The 21,696-nt window shown below is 33.7% G+C and overlaps 1 protein-coding gene across 1 annotated transcript; it reads right to left on the bottom strand.

Moving 5' to 3' along the window:
* Positions 1–1,554: 1,554 nt before the first annotated feature.
* On the bottom strand, positions 1,555–20,812 carry LOC100373831 (RNA-binding protein RO60-like). Its single transcript, XM_085492063.1, has 6 exons — positions 20,740–20,812; positions 18,147–18,911; positions 8,972–9,195; positions 7,784–8,065; positions 6,986–7,222; positions 1,555–4,956 (listed from the first exon to the last, which is right to left on the bottom strand). The coding sequence occupies exons 2-6, from the start codon at positions 18,742–18,744 to the stop codon at positions 4,657–4,659; spliced, it is 1,641 nt and encodes a 546-aa protein (XP_085348189.1). The 5' UTR covers positions 18,745–18,911; positions 20,740–20,812; the 3' UTR covers positions 1,555–4,656.
* Positions 20,813–21,696: the final 884 nt, after the last annotated feature.

The following is a 21,696-nucleotide window of genomic DNA, read 5'->3' as shown; positions in this document are numbered from 1 at the left end:
AGTTATGCTGTTGATCTGAATGATGCACGCGGAGCTCCTTGGAAAGGCGAGTCCCACATGTGATTCAGTTAACTTAATGACACTGCAAGATGCTGAAAACTATCACTACATGTACCAAATCAACGTAACTGCTAGTAGCAAGAAATTTCTGATGTGAATATCTTGCGTTTATTACCAGTACTTGATATTTTTGCAGACAATACAAAATGAAATGTGAACAGCGCCCTCTAGTGTAAAGGAGACCAATTTCATAAATAGACCACCTTTCCGGAAATAGCTACACTGGGGGTGTGAAAATACTCCTGTTTTGTCATAGCGGAAAATGTCAGTTTGCTGATACATGTAGTTGATGGAAGGGAATTTTATTTTTGTGACATCAATTGGTCTACCCAGAAGCATGATATCATGCATGCAAGTTTACAAAATATAACTGCCAAAACAGTATGCGCGCACATACGAAAATTCTGGGAAAGTGGTCTATCATCAAAATTACAGTTGAGGAGTGGGGTATGAACAGGAAAGGCAATTATATATAGATATATCAAACTTTAACATCTTCCTGGATATTTTTCTACTCCTTGACACCCCCAGTTTAAAAAAAAAATGCCTGGAAAGAAAATTCATTAATCGCTGTCACCAGTTTTATGCAATTGTCTGAATCTGATGTGGGGGACAGTCACTGCAAAATTTTGGTAGTATAACTATCATTAGTATGTGGCACCTCACTGTGAAAAGAATGTCTTCACGTAGTTTGAAATATATATGAAAACATTCCAACAATATATATACTGTTAAAGTAAACATCTGTCCAAACTGAAACCCAGGGTTCTATTCTGTGAGACATTGGGGAAAAAAATGATAGAATCAACCGGTGACTGATTTAAATTTGTTTTGCTAAAATACATAGATCTGATTGAAAGTGCCTGTAAAACGTGCGTCTGATCCATGATGATGTAGTGAATAGACAAAATGGTAGGTTGTTGAATGCCAAAGAGGGCACACTTTTAAGATACTAGTACACTCACTAACAGGATCTAACATTAGGTGATATAGGCAGTGGACAAATAAACTGTTTGCCTGTCAAAGAAGAGTTCAAATACTGTGAGGTTATCACTAGATATCACTAGTTTATACAGCTGAGTGACATGGATTGAATTGGCTAGAACAGTTGATAGATGCCACACATATCCACCATTTCTACAAATAAGTAATATAGAGTAATTCAGCATTTCATCACATGATCAACCCCAAGGGTTAAAAAAAACAAAAACTTATTTGAAATTATGCTTAGAAATGGTATGCAAAGTTATTGTAATTATACATGTCTAAACATGATGACTGAATTTGTGGCAATAACTGGTTGACAGATTGTCAGACTAGCCATTTATTACTGATGGATTCAAAGTATTACTGGTGCAGACAGAAACTTAAAAACGATACCAGTGCACTATAAATTTGTTTATACACGTACATGTACACTTAGAACAAACAAATAGTGTCAGCTGTGATACTTCATTCACACTGTACATCCTAACAATGAATCATGCACAATGGTCATGTAATAAACCTGTTTATTTCAGAGTTACATCAAACTTTTTTAAGGTAACAATTTCTTGAAATCATTGTAAAACTTGCCCAATTTTTGAGTGGTCCAAAACTAATTTGATGATTATTAAAATGATTTGACAAAATATTAAATAATTGAGATACATTATACAATGTCAAAATTGAACAAAATTACATTTAGTATGAGAAAATAGGCGTTGCTCATTTTTAGCCAAAGATAGTTTTGTGTAGAAATCCAATATGGTCATTCCCAAGCTGCTTTGCACCTTCAAGGAGATTCCATTACTTGGAGGGGGTTGATGCTGAATTCACATCCCCCGAATAAACCCAAAGACTAAATGAATCGTAATGGTTTAATGTGTGGAATCAAATATTCTTATTAGTATTCTATGATATGCCTTCTTTATATCAATTTTCTTGATAAAATACCACAGAAAGTTAAGAAATTAATAATGGCACGTTGTGAGAACTGTTGGATTTCTGTTTTCATTTTGTGATATAACCGTTGAAAAAAATATATCAATAACTGTCAATCCACCTGCAATTTGTACTTTTGTAGCAATGTTGATATATTACTGCCCAAATTTTTGTGTAATTATTAGTGAACATTTTGATAAATTCTCTGAGCAGTGGAAGCAGTGTGCTTTTTTTTATCAAAAGCATATACGCTCACATAAATGATATTATTTTATCATTTTCACCACTAGACTTTCTCGTCCAAATTTTTCTGCACTTTTTTCTTATATTATTCAATATTTCTGGCAACGAACCCTAACAGACACAATTTGAGTCAATTTTCACTCAAAAAAATTGGCTATTTGTCCTAGGAAAGTGCAGACTATAAACAGAACTATTTTGTGAATTTCTGATGAAAAGAGGGAACTTGTGTGAAAAGGATCCAGCATCCAAAACATGCTTGCGTGTTTCTATTGTTGATGCACTTCTAATGGGGCAAATACACTTTTTTTTTTTTTGGCACGATTTTTACTTGCTGCAAGAAAATCTAAAATCATCACTAAAATTGGTAAGATCAAACTCTGAGCTGTAGTACCTTTTCAACATAATTATCAGCTTGTATTATGTTGCCGATATTACTGCTCAAAGAAAACAGATGAGATAAAATGAAATTATAAACCAAGACATAACAAATATCCATCTTGATGATTTTTATAATAATGTTTTTTCATTTTTATATAACCCTTTGAATGCCAAAGTTATTCCTGCCAACATTTGGTTGCACCATTTAGCATATTTGTATGTATTTTTCTAAAATTACTTATTAATTTTGGACCAAATGAATATAATAGATCTTGATCAACATTTTTTAAATAGGTTAATTATTTATTTTTTAAATAGATCATTTTTGAAATATAGTTTGATAATTTTTGAAAGTTTGATAATTTTTTTAATAGTTTGATAAGCAATATGTAGTTTTGATTTGTGTATTGTGGCAAAAGTCAACTTTGACAGTCAAAGGGTAAAGTAGTGTAGAAATTAAATGATGAATAGACCTCCGAATAGTGAACAAAAAACAGAATTGTCAAAATGGTTGACTATGTACTTTTACAATAAAGTACTTGATTACCAACTAAATTATCGTAAATTTTAAAGACTAAATTAACGTTGACGAAAGTCATCCTGACGCAGTCTGTAAATGTGAAATATTCACTGCTACAACATTTCACTATTTTGAGTGGCATTGTTATCCGAACTTTACATGTGCATGTTCTACCGTTTTATTACCGGTGTTGTTCTTTTCTCCAGTTGGTCTACACTACAGTATTATTCTCTATGTGCAGTTCCAAACATAAACATTGTTCACGGCCGAGAATCACGGTCATAAGAGTACATTATTGTCACAAAAATAATATGACCAAAGACCATATCACAATTCCAAATTGCATTGCATTGTGGTACAGTCACTTTGGGTTGCACGAGCGGGCATGCTTCAAGATTGGCAGAGTTGTGTTCGATCACGGTTCAATTCGATCAAAATTATGTTCAACAATGTACGAAATTTGGAATTGCGAAAGTTCTAAAGCATGACACATAATTTTGATAACTGTTTGAATTTACTAGCTTGCCAGTAAATATGATACTGACTTTTAGCGTATCTTTTAAAAACTGTTCATTATCAATATGGAAACATTCATTGTTGCGCGAGCCTCCCCTATAAGCACATGCACAGTTCTGATGACAATGCCACTTTCAAGTCATTGTACAACATTGTTTTCCCTACTACAAATTGTTCAATTTTTTACAAGAATTATTTTTGTCAATGACCTGGTAAAGAGTAACACAACAGATGAAAAACGAACAAAAAAAACAAGCATTTTGGCAAGGTAAACAATCATTTAGGAAGTATGTGATACTAATTTCAGAAAATATGGTTAGAAGGTCACCTCCATGACGTGTAAATTATCCAAACTAAAACTTGACCCTAGTGCAAATGTACTCTAAAACATGTTGAAATAAGCTACACGCTATTTTAGCGAATTTGACTCAGTCATTGAATTTACTAAATCTTGATTTAAGTGCCAACAATCTCATTGTAAGAATTTACTTTATTTTTAATTAGCAACATCTTGAATTAGCGAAATTACAGATTAGCCTGCTAATCTAGCTAGCTAAAAAGAGGTATTACTGCTTAAAGGGCGGCAGTCACCGTGCCGCGCTCTGTTTGATATGGGACTCATAGGGCGTATACAACGCGTGTAAAATACATTGTTTATTTACATGAAATTTGAATACGCACTGCGCGACGACCACCGCGCTTTAACCCTTTGAGTGCCAATGTCAACTTTAATTCACCTCTCACATAATAAACCGCATTCCAATTTCAATCAATAGCCAATAGGCAATGTGTATGTTACATGAAAATAATTTTGGCATTCAAAGGGTACTTCATCCATACAAGTGAGTATGTCATGGTGTGACATTTCGCTGTAGTTTAGGTTTAAAAAAAGGACATACTATACAAAAACATGTATAGTTAAATATGGTCAAATGTCAATTTCAGCAAAAGCTCAAGACTTCCCAATAATTGCTGATCGAATGGAAATATTATCCCAAAGTTGTACGAGATATATCCTAGATATATCCAAGAGCAAAATTCTGCATAACATTTGGAGCTTCGGAGTCGAATCCAGCTATATCCAGCATTCCCGCATCCATGGGATCAGCTATAGTGAAGCCGTTAGACGCCATTGCACATACAATTAGCTTGGAATCGAGTGACATATCCTTGCGGTACTGCAGTAAAGCCTGTGCTGGATGTACAGGACCTATCCAGGTTTCACTGTCTGTATAGATAATAAAGACATCAACTGGTGTCTTGGTCTCTCTTGCCCATAGCATGGGTTGAGCACAGTCAGTAGCACCCATTTGAATCTTAAGTAGAACAGAAGAAAAAAAAAGAAACTTTAGATTCTTGATCAGAAATTATCCACAGAAAAACACATGCACAACTGTTGTGGTATCCAAGTAATTTCTCAAAGGTGTTGTTTGGGCAACAAACTTCTTCAGGATTTCCAACAAATCACTGAGAATTAAGCCAAAGCGAAATACTGTAAAATACTTTATTTTCATTTGAAATTTATTTATTACTGAAGAGATGAATCAAGGAAAATAAAATACTTTTTTCAGATAATTTACATTCAACATCAGTGAAAAAATGCTTAATGCACAGTACCCAAAATATATTCGCTGCAAAAATTAATTCCAGCTAAAATAAAGTATTTTACAGTAATGCAGATGAAATGTTGTGATCCATTTCACACACAATGGTCTATTGTCCATCAGTTCTATCAGAGGTACATTACTTGGGGTTTGCAACTACGGTGACATGATACCAAGATCCCAATCAATCTCGCTCTCGCATACGCGTTCCCTGCTCAGAACAATGCGAATGTGCATGCCCAAGGTAACTAGGTTACTGTGTGGTCCAGGTGGATCAAAATAGCTGCCCACGATATGATGGATTGCGAGAACTATATTTTCTGTACATTTTCGATGTATTACATTTTTTCACTATGATAGTGGCAAGACATGTTTTATTTTTTTATTACAAACCTTGAACATTGATATATGTCATGTCAGAAGGTCGTTGCCTCAGTCTCGCTATCTACGAGAAGAGACTTGAATGGGATCTTGACATAATGTCACCATACAGTACTATGCGCGTTGCAAACCCCAAGTAATGTATCTCTGATAATATATATAGTAAGATATTGTATTTGCTACAAAATATCAAATTTCCATATAGCTTGAATACACTTCAGTCTATTTTTTTTACAGCACAGTAAGAATACACTGACATTACAACCTGCATGAAAATTCAGAAAGTTAGAAAACCAGAAAAAATAGAAGGACAACTATTGTGGTGCACCACAAGATGGCAGCCATCTTGGTCAGGGATTCTACAGGTGGTCAGATTTCATAACATTTTACTTTTAAAAATTGTTAGTGAATTTGAGACCCATTTTTAACAACAAACTCTTGAAATATTATAAAAAGAAGACAATACATCATGCTCTTCAAAAGGCAATTGGAATATTCTTTTCAAGACACAGACAATGTCAAAGTTAACTTGACCCATATGACCTACAATAAATGAGCAATATAACCAAAAAGTTGAATAACCTTGAATTTCAAATCATTTTTAACCTCGCCAAAAAATTTGTCATATTTCAGAATTTGTCAAGGCCTTAAAATATGCAAATTAGACTGATAAACAAACAGTTACTGATGTGAAGTTCGACATTCAGTTTTAATGACCCTCCGAGGAATTATTTTTTATATGGTCAATCATTGTTTTTGATAAATAAATAAATAAAGCTGATGATTGTCAGACACTGAGAAAAAGTTATCTTGAACAAAAAGTATAGCAAGAATTTAAGACATAAAAAAACAGAACAAACAAAAGTCATAGTGCTGTAGTAGTGTCAAAATATTGCCAGGGATTTGATATAGCCGAAAGTATTTTTTTAAACACATTTGATGATTGTCAATTTTGGATGAAAAGGAAGGTATCTCGATGCCATGTTTCCCTCTGAAAAATCAGCATTTACATATTGAACAATGAGAAAAAGAAATTCAAATTTCAAGTAATTCAAACCATTCAATTTTTGCATCAGACATTTGCATCTTTTCCACATTATGAGAGATCTCGCTGTGAAGGGAAAATCAGTTTATATGAGAGAACTCTGTGGACCTACCTGGGATAACTGCTGACAAACATCATTTAAATTAGAATCAGCGCTGATATTCACAGGTATCAATTTATCAAATTTCAAGCAATTCAAATCAAATCAAATCATTCAATTTTTGCATCAGACATTTGCTTTACATCTTTCCCACATACGAGAGAACTCGCTGTGAACGGAAAATCAGTCTATATGAGAGAAACTTGCAGACCTACCTGGGATAACTGCTGGCAAACATCATTTAAATTGGAATCAGCGCTGATATTCACTGGTATCAATTTATCAGAGAATGCCAAAATATGACAATCTTTTTCGGTTTTAGCAGTCACTATTAACATGGCGGCTGACGCTATAGCTGGCGTGATAGATTTGGCACCATTCACGTTGCCGTAAGACATAGATCCACTGACATCCATGGCCAACAAATAACGCTTCCCAGTTGCTTCTACATTCTGAAATTACACAATACTCTCAAATGTAATTACCGGTACATATGAATTACTAATATCATTAACACTTTCACTAAATAAATGTTTCCCAGCAAAAATTTTGGTACAACAGTTTTTAGGTGATTTTCTTAAATTTTTTTTATAATAATTACAGACCAATTGAACAGAATTTCTAAATGTTTACAGATCTTGAGCATAAATTTGAATAATATGTGGGTATAATTTTGGGAAAGGTTGCAAAAGTTTTTTTCCCATTTATTTTGGCTATTCATGAAGGTTTTCAGCAGATGATGAGTTTCAAAGCTATGCTCAAACTTTACCATAAAAGCACCATGTCAATATTTTCAGTTTGACAAATTAACATGTTTCTTAACAACTAATGAGTTGCTTATTTATCATTTGCATAATTTCAAAATTACTTATAAAATCTGAATTTTATACAATTTTCAATTGGCTGATGACAAAATCAAAAAACATTCTGATTATATCAAATGAATATTCAATCTTCCTCTTGAATATTCAAATTCCCCTCCCCAAAATGCCTTAATTTTCCAATTTACATACCTTAAATGATTTATAGAATGCTTGCTCTAGAACGTTGCCGATATCAGGCTTTGGTAGCCAAGTCAACTTGCCTTTATCCCCACGTCCCAGCAGATATGTTCTCAGCGCTAATAATACATTGAACGGGTGAATACGAGACTTGTGCAATAACTCATCATTCGACAACTTTTCAATAACTAGATTCAAATCGCTGGGTTCGTTAAGTACTCCTATAGACGTCATTCTACCGAGGTTTCGCAATAACGCTGTCATAGGCATCTCTTGCAGTAGAGCTTTCCATATCTGCAACGTCGTAGTAACAAATTCAAGAGTTGATAAGTGTAGGGCATACATACTCTCTCGTGACAATACAGAGTTAAATGGTCAGTATACACTTTTACCTGTCCAGTAATATTTGCTAAAAAAATGTGTTATAAATTACTATATAAGCTCTATTCAATACATTTTTATTAAATGAATGATTCAGAATCTTGAATCTCAAGTAGTATTTGATATTCCTAGATGTGAATTTTTCTGAATTAAACCAAAATACTAAACTTGTGTATTGCATATGCGGCACCCCTAGTTGCCTGACCTGACTGACCAACACACTGACAAATAGAGCACCACATCAGGAGATTTTGAATGCATTCCTTTTTATCCAAACTTGAATGGGTTGCCTGATTTGCAAAGAGAGACAGTATAATAAGAGATGGTTACAGATCAACGATTTTTAATTTAGAATATAAGAAAACAATATGGTTGACATTGAAAATAAAAATGCTGACGTCTGATTCGTTGGCACCTATTCCTGAACATGAATCAAGTCGATCTCAAGTAAAATTTATCAATAATTTATAACATATGCACCAAAAGATTGAAAGAGTGATTGATTGATTGATTGATTGATTGATTGAGTGAGTGAGTGAGTGAGTGAGTGAGTGAGTGAGTGAGTGAGTGAGTGAGTGAGTGAGTGAGTGAGTGAGTGAGTGAGTGAGTGAGGGGGTGAGTGAGTGAGTGAGTGAGTGAGTGAGTGAGTGAGTGAGTGAGTGAGTGAGTGAGTGAGTGAGTGAGTGAGTGAGTGAGTGAGTAGGTGAAATGAAATGAATGAATGATAGCGAGATGGACCCCTCTGCAATAAAAAGCTGTTTATGGATTTTTGGTCGCTATCATAATTGCCAATTACATTTGTGATAACAAAATACTCACATCAATCGACTGTAGCTTGTTTGTTGGTATGTGCTCCCTAACAAAGTGATGCTTTTCAATCAAAGCCACAATAATATTATCATCGTCACTGTTCTTCACATCTTCAATTCCATTCAGGTAATCCAAAAGTTTCTGTAAGTCTTTCTCCTCCATTTTTTCAGTCTCAAACCTTTCTTTCACTGAGGCCATGCCTTTCACTATGTACTTAAAAATAGCAGCAGTACCTGGAGAAAAAAGATGTATTACATAGTACCATATTTGCTCTATTAGTAGCACTTGAGTTTTCGTAAATTACAAAGGTGTTTATATGGTCAAAATGGATATTATTTTAATGATTCAATATACTATATTTGCTCTAATAATAGCATATTCACTTTTGTAATTTACAGAGATGGTCTATGAATGGTTTCTTTGGTTTACTGGTATATGTGCTTCTATTAGAGCAAATATGACATTAAAAATGGCAGCAGTACCTAGGGGAGAAAAAACAAATGCATTACATAGTTCTGAAAAAAAATTGCTGTGGCCCTAGAACATAAACGTGCATAACACACGCAGATAATACTATAGTAGCTCAGTCCTTTGTAAAAATCAATTTGATCTGCTTTCAGAATGTTGATGCCTATTTAACATAAAAATGAATGCCATTCAACCATCTTCAATTGAATGACAAACAAATACATGTGCATAGATGCTAGACATGATGTTTCTGTGAAGTGATAAGCCAAGATATTACAGAGAAGTCTCTGGAACAGCATTCATTGAAACAAAATGGCCACCAATCTTAATTTTGAATCTTAATCTTAAAGTTTTAGCACTAAAAGGCAGCTATTCGACCATTTTGAAACAAATTACAAAATGAATACACGCACAGATGTATCCCTGATGTACGATAAATATGTACAAATTTTAAATAATCAGTTCAGGCATGTGCGAACAGGTGCAGACAGACTACTGTAAAATGCTTTATTTTCACTTAGAATTTATGTTCGCTAATTTCGCTGAAGGAATGATTCAGTGAAAATAAAATCCAGCAAATATACATTTTTTCCTATATTTTACATTCAACTCATCAGAAATCAGTGAAAATAAATTCCACACAAAACACCCTGAAAAATCTTTTCAGCAATGGAAAATTAATTCCAGCTAAAATAAAGTATTTTACAAACCTGATGCACAGAGGTAAAATTATGAGTATTGATTTCAGACTTAATTTTGAGCCATTTTTTGCATACTGTAACATGACTAATTTTCACTGGGTTTAAATTTCGCTGATTTACCATTTTAGGCATATTCAGTGGGTTTTAAATTCACGGTTTTATCATTTAGATAATGTGTTCTATGCTAAAAATTACATACTAGTATTCACTAGGTTTTAATTTAGCGCATTTTCCAGTCAGCAAAATAAGCAAAATTAAAACACAGTGAATATATAATCCTTTTACAGCACATTGTATTTTGCAAAAACCATGGTAGGTTACAATTTATGTACTGGCAGTTATCAGATCTTCCACTAACATTTCTTTTCACCTTTGAAATGAAACTTTTTTGCATCTCTGGGATCTGGCTATAAATAACAGATTGTGACTTCACGCTTGATAACTATGTATTCATCCAACAGTGTTGATTCACGTCACCTCAATGGAGAAAGTGCCTTTGGACTTCATATGCATCGTTGAGCAACAGTTGAAAGATCTTATTGCCAACTTATTATTACACTGACAAGTACATGTGTCTGTCAGTTGCCAGGCAAAGAATTACCAGTATAAACAAACGAAACTCTTTCTACATGTACTTCCACTACGGAAAGTCAAATATGACCCTCTCAGCAGCCAAAACAACGTGTATGTGCTTGTCGGGTTCAAAAAGCGAACACCTGTATGGCAATGTTTTGGTGGACATCTCTGAAAGTAGTACCATTGTGATGCATCGACCAATCAACGATGAGGATAAGATCACATGACAGAAAAAAAAACACCACTCTTCACAATAAAATCATTTTTTTTTAAAAAAAACAGTGTTTATTCAATGATCAAACCCAAATATGACCTTTCTCCTATTTCATGTACCATAATACTTGAAAGCAAATGGTCCATCCACAATATTTTAGGTCGTAAATGATTGGTTTTAACAGAAAATGGTGTCAATCGCTGTCATTTGCATAAGTTCATGTAGGTGCTACCTACAGAACAAATATGATAGCCCTAGAACACAAAGAAATGCCAATAGTGTCTTTTTTGGAGTGTAAGTTTTAAATGTTACAACGATTTTATTCCACACTGTCATACTGTTTTGCACAATGTCCGAAATGTCAACTTTTACTACAGTACTAATGTAATTTAAATGATGTTCGTAATTTGTACAAAGATATAATTTTTTTGTAAGCATATAAAGCATTTTCCAAATTAAATGTCATAATTCGTACGCACAAATTCTTAAACACAAATTATCAAAAATATTATGAAAATGTAATTAGGAATTGGCTTCATCTGTAAAGTGTAAAAAACCTATTTTTTACTGTAAATAGAACTTTCATTTTATTTAAAAAAAATGTAAAATGCGGTTTTTCTTTCCTGTAATCTGTACTAGCTGCCCCCCCCCTTGCCCCCCCCCCCTATAAACATACATTTCTCTATTGTAAGTTGTAAGTTTTCAAACCCTGGCCATGGCTGTTGCTATTAAGCCGGTACATACAGTAAATGGAACCACCTATGCAAGCAGAAAGACTGAATTACATACAATTAATTCTTTACAAATTTTGTTTTCAGATAGAGAACAATACACCATTGACAATCAAAATGCATTCACATTGTTGTGTGGGTTGACATGGAAACACTTTTTTTGTAAAGTTAACCATCAGACCTATTGTTTGTTTACAAAATGAAGATAATGTAGTTATTGTACAAGCTAATGCTTGCATGCTGTTAAATTGTACATAAGTATGCTTGTATAAAAAACTATTGTAAACATAAAACCAGAGCTCAATTTGACTACAAATCATTTTTTGTTATGCTTTATCATGAACTTTCAACAAATTTACTGCATTTTCCATTTGGGATGAAATTTAAGGAAAATATGCTTTTCTAAAGCCTGTATGTGCAAATAATTTTCAATTGTACTTTGTATTGATTTTTCTATAATTTTTCTAAAATGCAGACAAACACTTCAACAAAACAGAATCAATAGTTTTTCTAAACAAGCAGCCTATCGGCTGAGATAGCTCTGCTGTTAGCAATGCACATTTCAATTAAAGAACTGAAGACATCATCAGAAAATGAACAATATGTATAGTATCAAAGCAATCGGACTTACAGTTTTTAACAAGAAGTCGAAAATATCACTTTCTACCAAAAATGACCAAAATATTCACCAAAATTAGAGAATTGAAGATATCATCACGAAATGAAAAAATCTGAGAAAGGTCTACATGTAGTATCTATATATGTAATATCAAAGCAATTGAACTTTTGGTTTTTAACAAGAAGTCGAAAATATCACTTTTTACCAAATATGACAAAAATATTCACCAAAATTATAGAATCCAAGATATCATCACGAAATGAACAAATCTGAGAAAGGTCTACATGTAGTATCTAAATATGTAATATCAAAGCAATTGAACTATTGGTTTTTAACAAGAAGTCGAAAATATCACTTTTTACCAAAAATTACAAAAATATTCACGAAAATTAGAGAATTGAAGACATCATCACAAAATGAACAAATCTGAGAGAGGTCCACATGTAGTACCTATATATGTAATATCAAAGCAATCGGACTTGTGGTTTTTAACACAAAGTCGAAAATATCACTTTTTACCAAAAATTACAAAAATATTCACCAAAATTAGAGAATTGAAGATATCATCACAAAATGAACAAATCTGAGAGAGGTCCACATGTAGTACCTATATATGTAATATCAAAGCAATCGGACTTGTGGTTTTTAACAAGAAGTCGAAAATATCACTTTTTACCAAAAATGATAAAAATATTCACCAAAATTAGAGAATTAAAGATATCATTACAAAATGAACAATTCTGAGAGAGGTCCACATGTAGTACCTATATATGTAATATCAAAGCAATTGCACTTGAGGTTTTTAACAAGAAGTCGAAAATATCACTTTTTACCAAAAATGACAAAAATATTCACCAAAATTAGAGAATTAAAGATATCATTACAAAATGAACAAATCTGAGAGAGGTCCACATGTAGTACCTATATATGTAATATCAAAGCAATTGCACTTGCGGTTTTTAACAAGAAGTCGAAAATATCACTTTTTACCAAAAATGACAAAAATATTCACCAAAATTAGAGAATTGAAGATATCAACATGAAATGAACAAACCTAAGAGAGGTCTACCCAAGGTACATATACACCAAGTATCAAAGCATTCAGGCTTGTAGTTTTCAAGAAGAAGTCGAAAAAGTAAAACATTGACACGGACGACGACGGACAATAACTCATATGATAAGCTCCGCTCGACAAAGTCGACAGCAGAGCTAAAAAAAGATTAATACTGTGGAATACTTTATTTTAGCTGGAATTAATTTTCGCTGAAAAGGCTTTTTGGGTGTTTTGTGTGGAATTTATTTTCACTGATTTTTGATGAGTTTAATGTAAAATATAGGAAAAAAAGTATATTCGCTGGATTTTATTTTCACCAATACATCCCTTCAGCGAAAATAGCGAAAATAAATTCCAAGCGAAAATAAAGTATTCTACAGTAGTATATTTGTCCTATTAGTAGTGCATGTGCATACATAAAATACAGAGGTGATCAAAATACTGTGGAATACTTTATTTTCCCTGGAATGAATTTTCGCTGAAAAGGCTTTTTGGGCGTTTTGCTTGGAATTTATTTTCACTGAGTTTTAACAAGTTTATGTGAAATATAAGAAAAAAAATATATTCGCTGGATTTTATTTTCACGGAATCATCCCTTCAGCGAAAATAGCGAAAATAAATTCCAAGCGAAAAAAAAGTATTCTACAGTAAGTAATATTTCAATGATTTAGTATACAACAAATGTGATTTTTGGCTTCTATTGAAGATGCGGCTCCAAAGGAAAAAATACAGTAATAGTGTAAAATTATCCTAATTGAAAAAAAACATTTGCCCATTTAAAAACAAACTTATAATAAAAACATACAAAATAAATGTACTTAATAAACATATTCTGTGGGACATAGCCAGCTGGTTGGTACAATGTCCAATAATCTAGGCCGTGTTTGAAATTATCATTCAAATGCAGAGAAAAATAATTTATTCTGTCCAAAATTAATTTTATACTATCCAAACAAAAAATAAATTACTTGGACATATGTGCCTTCACTACACAATTTAGGTTTCAATGTCAGACTTAATTTGGATAAAGTACCAAATACAAGTTTATTTTAAGAATAAAATAAATTTGTTAGATTAGAAATCGGTGAAAAGACAACCTGCGAGCTAATAAGGACACTGGAATATTTACTAAATAGTTGGAGATGACCCGTAATAATGATGTCATCGGTGACACACACACTGACATCGATATTGATCTAAAACACATTCATGACAGCATAGAATATTTCCAATCATAGATCAATGTGGCCAGAGACATAACAAAAATTGTTTACTATCCAGACTCAACATATTACACAGATTTCAAGTGTAATGTAGTGCCATCCAACTTAACACTTTGAATTCCCAAGTTAACATTTATATAACTATATTACCGGTATTCTTTAAAAATGCTAATCAGGAGCGGTAATCAAAACAAAATTATGCTCATTTAGTCAAAAATTAGCCCCAAAAAATATGAAGAAATGTTACACCATTTGTTTTCAAGTATTATGGTACATAAAATAGGAGGAGAAGATCTTAGAGTTTGACCATTAAACACTGTTTTTTTGTTTTAGTTTTTTTTAATTATTCTTTTGAAGGGCATTTTTTTTTTGTCATGTGATCTTATGGTTTGTCGTTGATTGGTCGATGCAACACAATGGTACTACTTTCATAGATGTCCACCAAAATATGTAGGTGTTTGATTTTCGGACCCAATGAGCACGTACACGTTGTTTGTAGATTCTGGCTGTTTTCAAATTGAGAAGCTGATATTTGACTGTCTGTAGCGGTTTGGTTTTGATGTCACTGCACTAATACAAAAAGATCTTATTCACAGTACAAGGATCTAAAGAAGAAAACTAACTGCCCTAAATGAGTCAACTACCACTATTGTGAACGATTTGACGTAATTATGCAAATTAGCCGATAACACTCGCCAATGAACACAAATCAAGGGTGCGCCTCACAGCCTTATTTTCGTGAAATTCTTTCAGTCAGGTTTCATGATTTCTAAGTGAAACTGAGCAATCTGAGAAACAATTATTTAAATTTCACATATTTTCTATTTCAATACACCTTATTGAATGTGGTTTAAAAAAAAATAATATCACAACATTTCTCAGTGTCAATCTGTTACTGTCAATTACTTTATTTTTGCTGAAGGAATGATTCAGTTAAAATAAAATCCAGTAAATATACCTTTTTTTTAAATTTTACATTCAACTCCAATCAGTGAAAATAAATTCTATACAAAATACCAGAAAATTCTTTTCAGCGAAAATTGATCCCAGTTAAAATACTTTATATTACAGTACTTGAAACACTAAAATTCAGCACTGGAGATAATGCATAACATAAAATTACACTACTCTGTCCTAACTATGACAAACTATTCTGAGTATGTAGACTGCCTTTATTCATTTCCATATCCATATCACAGAAATAATCCAACAGACAGTCGACGAGACATACCCCTGACGGTTGAAGAATGCCGGATATGTGACTTCACTATATTAAGACTTAAATATATCAGTTAATTATGCAAAATAAATTTTACAAATTTTTTTTAACAAGGAAATGATTCAGGGTTGTAAGCAAGGGCATCATGATGGAATGTTTTTATGGTTGGTTGTATAGGTAAAACAGATATGCAGCTTTGGAAATAATTATAAGCTACTTAAGGAGCTTCAGAATAATTACAAGCTACTTATGGGGTTAGACTAGTTACCTCCCAACAATCTTATCTTTGTTGAGTACTTCAGAGTTGTGTTATTAATCAATAAAGATGTAATTACCAGGTATTAATTAAAGCCAAGCTACGGTACACAGAAATCTCAATGGAAGCCAGACATATTTGATTAAATTGTTTGTTTTTTTCAGATTGCGTTTTTTTGCAACAAATTATTTTTATAGACACATTGTTGTAGCAACTTCCATGAATGAAACTTGCGAAATAGGAAGATAGGAATTTGTAATGAGACAAGTCTACAATTATTAGTAATCAGTAATCAAAGAAAGAATTCCCATGTGCTGGAGACATATTCCAATTTAATTCAAAATTTATGATTAGCCTAACAGGGGTCGAAATACTCTGGTGCACACTGCACTATGCACATAGATTATTAGCTAGTGCAAGTAAACTCAAAATATAATGTGCACGCTGTGCATGTAGAAATTGACACGAAATTTTTTCATTATATTCACTAAGCCTAAATTAAGTTCAACCAACATTGTAAGACAACTTAAAAATCAATCATCAATCGATAAATCGTAAATTTTATTTAAACTTTAAAAGTGGTGCATTTCACAACAAGTTAGTGCAGGTAAATTTCAAATTCAACATGCACACTGTGCATGCAGGGAAAAAATTCTATTTCAATCCCTGTTAGCTTTTCAAACGAGAAGCTTTGCAATTAATATTTGTCTGCTATTAGAGGTGCACGACATGAAAACATCAAGTTTATAATATTACATCTGTGGTTTCTCAGTGTAACTAATTCTTTAATTCTAGCACGTCTACCAATAATTTAATTTAAATCTGATTTTTTGATAATCGTTTTTCAGCATTAAACTAATCATGGCTATGAATTGTCCAAATAAATCTTTATGTAAATTAGGCAATTATTATGCATAGATTTCAACCCAAAACAAATTAGGGGTGTCTGTTTATTGTTCCAGGGCACATATGTACTACGTTTATTATAATGTGATGATTAATCCTAAAATATGGTAGAAAGCTGAAAATTAAAAATTATTATGCAAATTAGGTAATCATTATGGGTGTATATAAACCCCCAAACTAATTTGACCATCACATTGTCTTAGAGTATTTATGTACAAAGATTCATTGAAATAAGATGATAAGAACTTAAGATTGTGATGGAAAAGCTGAAAACTTAATAATTATTATGCAAATTAGGTAATTATTATGCACAGATTTTAAACCAAATCTAATTGAATTTGCCTATTAGCCCAGAGTATCTATGTGCTAAGTGTCATTGAAATCAATTAAGTGGTTCTCTAGATATCAGTGGAACTAACACACACATACATACACACATACAGACAGACACAAAGACTTGCATTGTATACTTAGCACACAGGAGTCAAAAACACACACTGAAGGAGGTAGACACCTGCAGACAGTTATTTTTAGGGTAGTATTATCTGCTGAAATCTTAAAAATGCAGTAAACAGACCATTTTCCATTCACTTCAAGACCCCTAGATACAGTGTATGTGTGATATCAAGCGTAAAAACAGAACAAACAAAGGTCGTAGCGATAAAGAAAAGTATTATAGCAACGTCAAAATATTACACAGGATGCAACAAAGTATTTTGGGCTATTTCCATGCTTATTAATGTGCTATACACATTTTTGTGAGTCAATTTTTGTTAAGAGTATTTCGACACAATATTCCCTTTTGTAAGATCCGCATTTTCACATTGAACTATAAAAGCTGAAATTTAAATTCAAAATCCAACATTTTTGGAGCAGATGTTTGGCCTGCAACTTTCATACACTACGCAAGATCTCGCAGTAAATACAAAATCACCTATTGGGCCATGAACTGAAATCAGTAGTCATGGTGTATGTGAGTTTCACATGTCTGAACTTTCTAATTTACCAGGTATACTATAAAACCATTTATTTTCACGATTTTGATATTTTGAGCAAGTTATAAGTTCACTAACTTGACAGAGAGACAATAAGCGCTATTGATAATCTACATGTTCACATTGATTTAACTTAGGGAATTTTACGTATCGACAAAACTAGAAAAATTAAAAATCAGGGAATAATTACTGTGCTTAAAAATATATCCGACAATAACTTACCATCATTCTCTGGTTTGATATGCGCCAGTCGTAACAAGTCCCTATGAGACCAACCATTTCTTTGCTTGTACTTTGTAACTAATAAGGCGAGTTTTAATGCGTCTTTCTCAGTATACCATTTCCGTATTGCTCTCCGCTGAGCACGCCCCCATCCAGTACCACGGGTAAGCTGACTCAGCTTCTCAGCTAGCTCCACAAACATAAACAGGTGTGTGGGGATGCGGCAAACATCAGAAAGTGCACTGTATGCCGCCTGCTTTGTTTTAATATCGTTGCTTCTTGCACACATCGCTAAAGCGAAAATCACAGGATTTTGTTTCGCTGTTCTGCCCTCAACACTAAAAGTTACGATTTCTTTCACGACCTCCTCACCTTTACCACTATCTATAAGCCGATCAATACATTGTGCATTCTCCTTGCCAAGTTCTTTTTCCCCAACGTAGTATGACCCTCCTTCCGCTCCCAAACATAGAAACCTACGTAGTCTGTTGAAATCATCAACTTTCCACACGTATCCTCCAGCACTGTCCTGTACTTGGTCGTTCATCAGTCTCTCACTTTGACGTACAGTTCTTTCTTCATCCTCCTTTTCCGCCATGACGACGTAATGTTCTGTCAGTAGACGCTTAATACACTTTAAGGTTATTAGAAAAGCTTGATAACCATCGTCTTCAAAATGACCGCTATAAATCACAGGTTAGTTGTATATCTGCAGTTTTTCATACAAATTCTGAATTTGTTGGCACCTACAAAAACAGTGTTGTTCTAGAAAAGAAATAAAAATGTAATGAACATAATCATATGAACAACTATGATATCCGTGTGTACTCATTGTTTCAGCTGATGTAATATCATGCATTATTCAATCTACACCTCGCAAAATCTTCTGATCCAGTGTCAAAAAATGTCAACAGCTCACAAACCCAAAGATGCTAACTTTTCTTTGAGATTTTGACAGTGTTGGTGACTTTGTAGTAAATCATTTAATAATTTTTTTAGTGAAAAAATTACTTTCACTCATTGTTTACTTTAGAACAGTTCTATGATTACATTTGCTATTGTGAAGATATTCTAGAAATGTATGCATACAAATTGTTTGCAAACTTAACATCCATATTCTACAGTGAAAAGCAGTAAACTGTAAACAATCATCAGCTTTCATTTAAATTCAAAAATGTAATAATCCTCGGGGGCGGACATCTGGGCATTTTCACCGCTTAGCAACCCTCGCAGTGAAAACAAAGGCCAAAAACTCGCAGAAAACGGTACTTTGGGATGGTTGTTGAGACTCCCCTGAACACTGTAACAAGATTAGCCCTACATGTGTAACATATATAAATTTAGTTATTCAGGATTACTTTGAAGTTGAGTTTGTGTTGTTTTCTCGAATTTTCACCGACTCGACCAGCGTTCCACAGCAGCGCGTCTTAGCAAAGTGGAACGTCTTCGCCCCCGAGGATAATTGGTTTGAGAGCTCCACATTGTTTATGCCAATAATGTGTATGCAGGCCTTCAAGTTACATAGCAACTGTGACCGCCTACTTATTCAAAACCAAGGGTTTGCTGATTGGATGATCTTGAACTAACTAATTAATACTAATTAGAACTTGGGATGTTGTCATCATATCATTTCTGGTTTGGTCAATTTGAATCCTTCCAGCCATTTTGATTTACAAATAAAAATTTGTATTCATAAAACATTCATAACATCCCCAGTTTTATGTCTTTCACTGTACTTTGCATTCGCAATTTATGATCTATTTTGATTCAGTAATTCGACCAATCAAATCACATGATATGTTTGACAGTAATCCTCGCTTCAAATATATTAGTGTATTCCACAGCAACAATAAGTGTGAGTCTTGACATACATGCACTGTGCTCTCCAACGCTGCCCCAGACCTCTCTCATTCATTCGCTCATGGTCAGTTTAAAGATTTTCTGGCAGATGCAGCTAGTTACAAATAAACAAAGGTCATTCGCCTTTAATACATACTGGTATGCTGCCGATACAGTATGCCTGAGCTGTGAATAACGTGTCGTATTGCGAGGAGCATTATTGACATTTTTTTTTTCTCGAGCGTGTAACCACGGTTACTTGTTTTAATTTTTTAAGAGATAATTCAACAATCGATGATTTCTACAAAACTCCAACGTGGCATGGTTTTATGATACATCCAATAAGACTGGTTGTTACATCTTCTCACGCAGCCAGGTCTGAATACCAAGGTGTACATGATTGGCGAGTGTCCCACAGGAATTAAGTAATGTTGTCATATGTTGCTCTGTCCCAGGCGTCCGAGGAGATGCCCCAGAATGACACCAAGGTATATGAAACGACACGATGGCGAAAACAGTAAGACCGTTGCGTTACCTTCTCGAAACAAAGAATTGATACATCGATCCCAGATCAAGCTTTAGTCCGGACAGCGAAGGGCGGAAACGCCACGATTTTAGATTCCAAACAACGGTGGAATTCCCCCGCATTTAATTTGTTGAACATAAATTATGAAGAATAACATTGTTGAATTCGGTTTTTATATGTTTCATATACTCGCACGTATGCAGACAGAATAAATAGCCATACACTTACTTAGAAATTCTTGTCCGAAAAGGTTGTTCAGCAACGTACACAGAAGTCATTTACTCATTTATGTCGACGAAATGACGTCATGTAAACTTTGACATCCAGGGCACTTATCATCGGAGGGCGCAATTCCTTCTGTTCGCGAAAAAATAGAGTAGGGAAAACATATTACTAGTAGAAAACGAACCAGCCTTCTGCGACTGACCGTATACCAGATCAATACCGGAGGTCATCGTAGATCTAGTAGCTGTTTTACATAATATTTTCTCGACTGACTTGTTTTATTGCTAGCTTTATAACTTTTTAGAATCATGTTTCGGATGTTTACCGGAGCCAGCAGTTGATTTAGTGATACAGTATTACTACACTGCATACAAAGCTTGGAAGATAGTTTTCACACTTACTAGCAATATTTCGCATACTTAAAAATGTTGAGGAATATTACTACAAAATGTTCGTTGTAACTGGCTTTAAAAAAAAACGTGAGATAGGTAGGGTGAATGATCTTAAAGAATGATCTGGTACGCATGTCTGTGAAAGAAAACGCGTTAAAAGTGTGTTTTTTAAAGAAAAGCACGTTAACGCGCGTTACGCGTTTAGGGTTACCATTTCAGTCAAAATAGACAAAAAGGGTGTCTTTTCCGGTACTGCCAACGTGATAAGGGTGGTTATTTTTTAAATGAGATTATCGTTTTTTGTTTTTGTTATTGCTTTAAGGAATTCAATGATCGCAAAAACGAGGAAAACGTCCGGCCCTCGATCACAGGCGATCACGGCATATGGCCAACCCGTGCTTACACTGAAGGGTTAGAAAGCTCAAATATCGCGAGATCAGGCGCGAGTTCAAGGTGTGTGATCTTTTAGCTTTCCAACAGTGAAAATGGTACGAAATTTTGACCTTTTAAAACGTGTTTAGGGTCATTTTGAAAACCCCTTTCTCAGACATGGGTTCCAGGTATTTCC

Source organism: Saccoglossus kowalevskii, chromosome 17, assembly GCF_978046115.1.
Source record: "Saccoglossus kowalevskii chromosome 17, keSacKowa6.1, whole genome shotgun sequence".
Taxonomy (NCBI): domain Eukaryota; kingdom Metazoa; phylum Hemichordata; class Enteropneusta; family Harrimaniidae; genus Saccoglossus; species Saccoglossus kowalevskii.
Note: the sequence above shows the minus strand (reverse complement) of the source record. Positions and strands in the feature narration are given on the sequence as shown.

What these genes read in the sequence shown, in the direction of transcription:
- LOC100373831 (XM_085492063.1), bottom strand. Translation starts at nt 18,744, where the DNA reads ATGGCGGAAAAGGAGGATGAAGAAAGAACTGTACGTCAAAGTGAGAGA. An exon ending in TATCAAACCAGAGAATGATG is followed by an intron (nt 9,196 to 18,146) that starts GTAAGTTATTGT and finishes TTTTTTCTCCAG; the next exon opens with GTACTGCTGCTATTTTTAAG. An exon ending in TTTGCCAGCAGTTATCCCAG is followed by an intron (nt 4,957 to 6,985) that starts GTAGGTCTGCAA and finishes GTTCTACTTAAG; the next exon opens with ATTCAAATGGGTGCTACTGA.